The sequence below is a fragment of the Cervus elaphus genome, chromosome 27 (assembly GCF_910594005.1).
Source record: "Cervus elaphus chromosome 27, mCerEla1.1, whole genome shotgun sequence".
Lineage (NCBI taxonomy): Eukaryota > Metazoa > Chordata > Mammalia > Artiodactyla > Cervidae > Cervus > Cervus elaphus.
The window spans coordinates 42,337,594-42,345,675 of NC_057841.1; the positions used below are offsets into that span (position 1 = coordinate 42,337,594).

Genomic DNA, 8,082 nt, shown 5'->3' on the forward strand with positions numbered 1-8,082 from the left:
GATTTTCCTTGAAAATCAATATTTTAAATTCCTGCAATGCTAGCCTCAGCTGCCCTAACTAGAGAACCTGTCTCTGAGAAGCTGAAAAAAAGTCACACCATTCCCAAGAGACTGAGCTCACCCTCCATAGGAGAGGACATCAGACTGGTACACTAATTATTGTGTTTGTCTACTGGTCTTGAAAACTAATTGACTTTTAATAATATCAGGCATAAACAACCTACCGCATTATTAAAACATGACCTGCTAGTCTATGTAGGACATGGATTCAAGACCTCGAATTTAAAAGCAAAAATCAAATAGTTAACTGCCAAGAGGATGGCAGGAGAACATGAAGCCTGGGTACTCTGTAGATTAATCCTAAAGGTAAACTAGAAGCATTGTTGAAAATTACTGTTTATTTAATATTTCATTTCAAAGAGACGCTCCCAAACGTTCAATTCTATTTTGTATTTAAAAGTTAAAAATATGCTTGAAATGACTGAGGATGGCGCTGAATCACAGTAGTAGTGTAATTATACAGCAAAATATCTTAGGTTTACCAGCTGAACTGCCCCATGCTTTCTTTACATGTGTTAAAGTATTAGTTACGAGGCAAAATGAGGCAATATTATGTTTAACTGTTTGTTTGGAAACTTGTTTTATTAAAAAAAGATTTTTTTCATGGTAATGCTATTTTCAGTACAGGTGTGATAATACTCCATAAAGTATTGTGTACTTGATATAGTGAACTGAGGAACATAACAGTCCCACTCGATGCTGGCCCCTAGTCTCCATGAGATACCCTAGTAGCAAAATGTAAATACCCTTTTCAAAAATAAAGAGGCCTTCAGGTGGTGGGATGAACAGACAGGGGTGGGGCAGGGAACTGCGATCTCTTCAGACAAACTCATGCTTTTGGCTTTGACTTCACTGAGTAAAATCAGTTCTCAGAGAACTGAGACAAACCCTTCTATGCTCCCCAAAAGCACAGAAGGAAGAAAGCTTGTCATTCACGAGCAGCTAGGGACAAAACCAGCAGCAGAGTACAGGTCAGGGGAATTAAGAGATCCAAAAAAAAAAAAAAGTTTGAGTAAAGTGCACAGTTACTGTCAAAAATATATTATTTTGATCCTCAGAAAATTAAGAGAATTTTATCTAAGGAACTAGATTGCTGACCTTTTAATACATTTGGTTTTCAGAGAACATACAATCACCATCGGACCCATAAGACTAGTTTGCTTTGAAAAAAAAAATTGCTTGGAAGTATCTACAGGAATCTCGTGAACGCAATTCAAGGCTAACATTCTGCAGCTCTTTGGGTAGTGGGCGATTTCCGCGGATAAACCCTGCTTCCTGCGGGCATTTCTCCTATCTTCTCTCTCTCTCTCGCTAAATGCCAGCACTCTCCAGTTCTCCGTCCTCGACCCCTGAGGCGTGAGACCGGGAAATCATGTAGAGTTTCTCCTTGTTTGTAAACTGCCTCTGCACCGGCTGGGAGAGCTCGGCCTCGAGGGCCTCCTGACCGGGATCCTCCGGGGGTCTCTGCTCCGGCCCCGGGGCGGGGGCGTCCTCCCCGACTGGGTTTCCACCGGCCCCCAGGTCCCCTATCGACTCCAGGGAGGTGCCGGTCTCCCGCAGGGGGGTGTAGCCCTTATTGCTGCAGGACGGGTCATCAGACTGGGAACTCGGCGAGTCCGGCCGGGCGGGGGGCTCCAGAGAGGCCGCGAGCTCCGGGAGGCTGGAGTCCAGGTCCGCGCTCCGCGAGGCGGCCGGGGGCTCGGGGGACTGGGCCGCCCGGTAGTCCGGCAGCCCGCTGGTGCTGCGGCGCCGCAGGGCCGCGTGCCTGCCGGTCCTGGGTAGGCGGCCGCCCTGCCCCCTGGCGGCGCGCGCGGCCGCCGGCTCCTCCGGCTCGCGGGGCGCCCAGCGCGCGCCGCCCCGGGCACCTCCCCGGAGGTCGGCGAGGCTCAGGTCGAGTGGGATCTCCCGGGCGCCGCGCTCCCCGGGCGGCCGCTGCCAGCCGCGGCTCGCGGCCCCCGCGTCCCCGTCGCGGTCCCCCGGCAGGGGCAGCAGCGCGAAGGCGCTCAGCGACGACCCCACGAGGGAGCTGGCGGTGCTCGGGCGCCCCCAGGTTTCGGCGGGGCTGCCGGGCGCCGGGCTGCTGCCGCTGCTCGCGGCCCGGCGACGGCCGGCCACGCCCGGGCGCTCGCGGTAGATGCTGTACACGGCCTCCGCCAGGCTCGGGGGCTCCCGCGGGCGGCGCGGGGACGAGGCCAGGTCGGGCGGGGACGCGGCGCCTGGGGTCCCCCCGCCACCCCCGCCCCGCGCCGCGGGGTGGGGCCAGGCGCCGCGGGCCAGCATCGCTGCCGCCCCGAAGGCGTCCCCGGCGGCGCCGCCACGGGTCCCGGGCTTCAGCTCCAGGCTCCGCGACTGCACGTAGCCCAGGAAGCCGTTCAGCGGGGCGGCCCCGGGGGGCGCCGAGGCGGGGCCGGAGGACGAGGCGGCGGCCGCCAGGTCTTTGGCGCGGAGGCTGTGCACGTCGATGACGGTGGAGTAGAGGTCCCGCAGGTTGATGATCTTGGTCTCCTTGTCCCTGTTCTCGTGCAGCACGGCGTTGGCGCAGATGAAGAGGAAGATGCCGATGCCCATGATGAGGGGCCCGAAGACCTTGAGCTTGTCGGAGTGCAGGTAGCCCGAGAAGACGCGGAAGAAGAAGCCCACCGACGTGGAGGACGACGGAGAGGGGGCGGGGGACCGCGCTGGGGGCGTGCTCCTGGGCGCGCCCACCGAACTGGCAGTGACACCTTCCGGAGGCCCCGGCTGGGTCCTGGACCGGTTTCTGCTGCCCCCGCTGCTGCTGTTGGTCACGGAGGGGACGCGGTGGCCGCTGCCCCCGGGCGGCGACGGCGGCTGCTTAGCCCCCTCCCGGTGGGCCCCGTTGGCCTTGGGCCAGTAGCCCACCACCGCCAGGGCGATGCCTACGAGCAGCACCACGATCCCGCAGAGGGCGATGAGCCCAGAGACGGAGCACAGCTTCAGCTTGCCCTTCACCACCACCACGTCGTTCTTGCGCCTCTTCTTGGCTTTCCGCTTGCGCTTGGGGACCTGGCCCGGGGGCCGGAGGGGGTCCTGCTTCCGGGCGGAGATCCTCAGGAGGCCGCCGGTGGCGATCATAGCGAGCGGTGGAGAGTGGGGTTAACCCGGGGCCGGAGGCCTGTGCGGGGGGCGGGGGGGGGGCACCAGCTGCCCACTAGCCGCTCCTCCACCTCCTCCTGCTGCAAAGCAGAGGAAGACAGTCAGAGGGTGTAGGCTTGGCTGCGGCAACATCCCACGCGCTCTGCCATAGTCCGGCTCCGGGATCCCAACACGTGTGCGGGCCCCCCCCCCCCCACCCCATCCCACATCCCGAGGCCATGACCCACTAACAGGAGTGCCCTACGTGGAGACCAGGGGGTGAGGGCAGTAGATTAGGGACGAGAAGCTCTGTTGCGGTAACTGATCCGAGACGGTTAAAAACACTTAGAGAGGACGTCTTCTTTACTCCCCCATCCCCCAAACACTGTAGGTACTATTCCAGCAGTGCTCATTTCAAAAGCTCCAGGCTGACAGCCAACGGAGTTCTGACCATGAGTGAAAACTAACGTGGGGACTCAGCGCTCGTGGGCACGGGCTCTCCCGGTCTCCCAAGGGGGGGCGCCCCAGACTTCCAAGTCTCTTAACTGAGAGGAGGGTCTGTCTGTCTGTGGGGCCTTCAAAGTCCCTGAAACAGTCAAAAAAGTTACCGATTCATAAAGACAAAAGGAAATCCTTTCACTGGACGGAAATGAAAAGTCACATCCTGGCAGACGGCTTATTTACCCGAGGTAATTAAAGAGTTCACGGCTGGGGGAACACCTGAGACCTATATCAGTACTCCGACCATGAATCCCTTCTCCAGCTTGTCTCCAAGCCATCATTGTTCTCATAGCTCCAGGCAAGCTGATCCTTCTCACAGCGCCTTCCCTCATCTCTTTCCTGAAACATCTGGACAGCTTCTTGGGGTGGAATATTTAGTTTTAGGTAACAGGTTATGTAACTGCGCTTTTCTCTCTGGCCTCTACTCCTCCCTCAGAGGAACTCCCTTAAAGGTATCATGTGCTAGAGCCCATCAGGGAATTTAAGCAGTCCTCCCAGCATCTCCAAGAGAAAAATCTTTTTCTCATGTGGGAAAATTCCAATCTAAAAAAAAAAAAAGAGAGAGACCTTCCATCATAGCTTTCTGACCCCTTATTAATGTGCCAACAGCACATTCTGAAGAATCCAAATATTCAAATGAGGAGGCAATTAACTAGGTACAGCAGTCTAGGTAATAATGATGGTTTGTAGGATCTCCCAAGGGAGAGCTGTTCCCATGTTTTTCTCATGAGGTCATTTTTAGGAAAGGAGGGGGGACAACAATCAGTGGACTATCTTACAGGAAGTTTAGTGGTTTATAATAAAACCTGGGTAGATAAACAACACAGATGCAACTCTGTGGATATCTGTCAGCTTCTAAAAATTTCAGTCCTGCTGGATCCCCAGAGTAACACATTTTCTGTTCCACTGGTTGTGTTCCCTTCTATAATAGAGATGCTAAAATTAAGGGCATTGTATGAAATCGGAAGGCTTAGATATCACTCACAAACCTTTGGGAATTATACCCTTTATAAAATAATTCATGTTTTAGAATAAACTGCCCTTTGAAAATGGGGGATTGCTCAGGTAGAATTTTGCTTTTAGTTGGTGCCTGGGTGAACAGCTTTGCCCCTTGATCCCCTCTATCATATCAAGACAGGATCATTTCTCCACTGGTGGAAAAGCAAATGGTAATCAGCTATTTACAATGCTTGCAAATCAATATCTCCTTGGAACTTGGTTGGCTTTCAGTAAGAAGGAATGTCAGGTGGGCTAGAGAGGGGTTAAACACTGAGTAGGTGAGAGAGAGCTTATAAACCCTCTGAATTTTGTTTTTAGGTAGGAGCTGCACCACCAGTAAGCAGAGATTGGGAAAAACAAAAAAAATCAAAACAGAAACCAGAGTGGCTTACTGTCTATCCTTCCCTCCAAATAAGCACATTTATTATGTAGTTGTAACTGCAAAGACTGCTTTTTTAAGTGATACCCAAACTCCAGCATCTTTAATGTAATAATCTGGAGATGAGTGATTGTCTTAAGAAGGATTGGGGAGCCAGACATTTTAGAAGCAAAGGCAGCCTCAGTTGGCGAGGTGGCTCTCCCATTGAAAAGAGAAGGGCTAACATTTTGTTGGGCACTGATGGGGACGCTGGACGTCTTGGGGGAGGAAGGTCCACACATGCTTTTTTTCCTCACAAGGCAGCTTTGGCTCCGGGTACAAAGTAAGGGAGACTGGAATGGATTTCAACAATCGTTTACAGAAGATCTTTAAAATTAGTTTAATAGCTAGTAATTAACTCCCTAGTTTATTACTCCTTCAGCTCTGCTGAAGCCTGAACCCCTTTATAGCGTGTCTCCATCTGACGGGGAAATACTGACAAAGGTCAGATGGCGAGGTAGAACCACCTTGGAGGTTTTCTTCGTGCATAATGAAGGAAAACAAACTTAGCATTCGAGCTCGGCCGCCCTAGCAATTTACTGCCTAGTGCTGGTCTTTCCGCGGCAAAGGAATGGAGGCTGGGGGAAAAGAAAGGAGGGATGTCTAAAAATACAACTGCTTCCAAGAGAGACGTTCAAGTTCTCGGCTCGTGATGGATTAAGCCCCACTCGGTGTCTGCGGCTCCGAGGCCACAGGACTGGCAGCGCCCTGCCCTGCCCGGGTCCTCAATACCCCCGGCCCCTCCCCGGCAGGGCAGCGAGCCCCCCTTGCCCTTCCTTTTAGGTCTGCTTATTTATGTTGGAGTCACATGAGTGCAGCAGCTGGGAGTCCGCCTCTGGAACGAAGCCAGGCGGGAGCAAAGTGAGGGCAATCCTGAACTCGCTTGTATCCGGGCAGCGCGTGCCGCGTAGCCCGCCCAGGAACACGAGTGTCCCGAACCCCCGCGCGGGGGACCCGAGCTGGGGCCGGGGGCTGGGGACGGGGCGCCCGGGGGGACGGACAGAACGGCTCAAGATGGCAGCGCTGGAAGCCAAGAATATCGCTCACTTACCCGGGAAGACGGGGGCAGCTCGGGGCCGGCGAACGGGCGCTCGGGCGACACAAAGGAACCATGGAGAAACTTTTCGAGCCGGAGCCGCCGGCGGAGCGCGGGGACAGCGCCGCGGGGCCCTCGGTGCGCGCGCGGCTCAGCATCCCGGCGGGGGCGAGCGTCAGCCCCGGGTGCGCATCCCTCTCCGGCGCCGGGGCGGGAGCCATTTCCCGGAGTTTCCAAGAAGTGTCAGGTCCTCTGCATCCCGCATCCCGCCCAAAGCCACTCTCCCCGCCGCCCCGGCCCCTAGTCCGGCCCTGCCTGCTGGTCGGCCCCGCGCCTCTTTGTGCGGCTGGTGCGCGCCGGGCACCGCCGGGTGGAGTTGAGCCCGCGGTGGCGGCGGCGGGGAGAGCGGCTCGGGGCGGCCGGACCCGCGGCGGTTGCTAAGAGACCGGAGCCATGACACAGGGAAATCGCTGCAGGATGGCAGTCGGTACCCGGCCCGGCTCGGCGGCTCGGGGGTGCACCCGCCCCCCGCCCCGCCCCACCTCCCACCTCCTCCCCGGCTCCCGTCCCCCCGCCTCGCCGGTCTCCCCCACCACACTTCCTCTCCCGCCGGCGCGCGTCCCTTCGGAAAAACCGCTTCCCCGGGAGCGAGGAGGCGCGAGGGGAGGCGGAGGAACGGGCCCGGGCCGGGGGCGCGCGCGGGGAAGGCAGGGCGCGGGGCGCCTCAGCCTCGGCCCTCCCCGCCCCTGGGGCGCCCCGGGACCGCCGCCTGCCCGGGGCTGGAGCTTTGTTCTTTCCCTCCCAACTACCTGTCTGAGCCGCGGGCCGGAGGGTCCCCAAAGGAAGGGCCGCTGCTCCCGGAGGGGCTTCCCATCGACACCCGAGGGTAGCGCCCGCGTCTCCCTGCCTCCCTGCCTCCCCGCCTCCCCTCTCCTCTCTTCCTCTTTTGTTGCCTCTACTCCTGGACACGACACAGCCTGGGCTGTCTCCCTCCTCCCACTCGGGAGTTGGCAGTGTGGACGCACAGCGAACACAGTAAGTTGTCCCCCAGCGAAGTCAGGCCGGGCCGAGGGGAGCCGCCCCCGCCGCGCCGCGCGCCCCGCGGGGCTCGTGGCCGCCGCTGTCCGCTGTCCACGCGCTCCAGCCCCGCCGGGCTTTTGTGGTCGCTCCCCCGGACTCGGGCAGCTGGGGCTCATCGGAGATTAGAATCAGCTCCGGGGCTCTCGTTTGGCAGTCCCTCCTGCTCCGACACGCGCGCGCTCACCAGCAAGCTTGCAAAGGAAAACTACAATTCTCCAAGAATCAGGGTTAGCAGCAGAGACGGGAGGTGGGGGGAGGGAGGCCGTCCAAACTCCCTACGTCATTTTTAAAAAAGCGAGAGGGGGAGAGGAGTCTTGTTTCCTGGCTCATCCCTGTCCTCTCAACTGTAAAGTAAAAATGACAGGGAAGCGAGCCTTTCAAAGTGGAATTTCCCCATGGAGAATTGAAAAGAAAGTAAGAAAGATTTCAATTATCTATTGAAATAGGGCAGCCAGGGTTCAAGAAGAAAGCAACAGAAGAGCAGGTGCTGTCTGAACTTTGGGACCCAGAGAGAAATATATTGCTGGGGCCTGGGGGGGAGGGGTGGAGACTGTTGTGTATTCTGAGTTTGCTTGTTCAAGGGTCTACGGAGCCCACCCGGGAGGGCCTTGCTGCCCGCAGTGTCAGGGACAAGATTGTTCCTCAAGGTACACAGCATTCTCTTGTGTTTAATGCTAGAGCTTGCACTTTGCAAAAAGAACAATGAAGACCAAACATTTATGGGTTTAAAGACGGAAATGTGGACACTGAGGTGTGAGGTGGGTGTGGAGACGGTGGGGAGGCAGGAGGGGATGGAGGAGAAATATTTCCTCAAAGGAAACCATGCATCTGCATGTTTGGAAGGTGGCTTCTGTCTCCCTTTCCAAGCAAATAAGAAGCTGGATAATGATGGGGT

At 56.8% G+C, this 8,082-nt stretch overlaps 1 protein-coding gene across 1 annotated transcript; it reads right to left on the minus strand.

Moving 5' to 3' along the window:
* Nucleotides 1-378: 378 nt before the first annotated feature.
* On the minus strand, nt 379-6,259 carry TMEM200C (transmembrane protein 200C). Its single transcript, XM_043889463.1, has 2 exons — nt 6,123-6,259; nt 379-3,254 (listed from the first exon to the last, which is right to left on the minus strand). The coding sequence occupies exon 2, from the start codon at nt 3,151-3,153 to the stop codon at nt 1,372-1,374; it is 1,782 nt and encodes a 593-aa protein (XP_043745398.1). The 5' UTR covers nt 3,154-3,254; nt 6,123-6,259; the 3' UTR covers nt 379-1,371.
* Nucleotides 6,260-8,082: the final 1,823 nt, after the last annotated feature.

Excerpts from the sequence above, each read along its gene's own strand:
- TMEM200C (XM_043889463.1), bottom strand. The coding sequence starts at position 3,153 with ATGATCGCCACCGGCGGCCTCCTGAGGATCTCCGCCCGGAAGCAGGAC.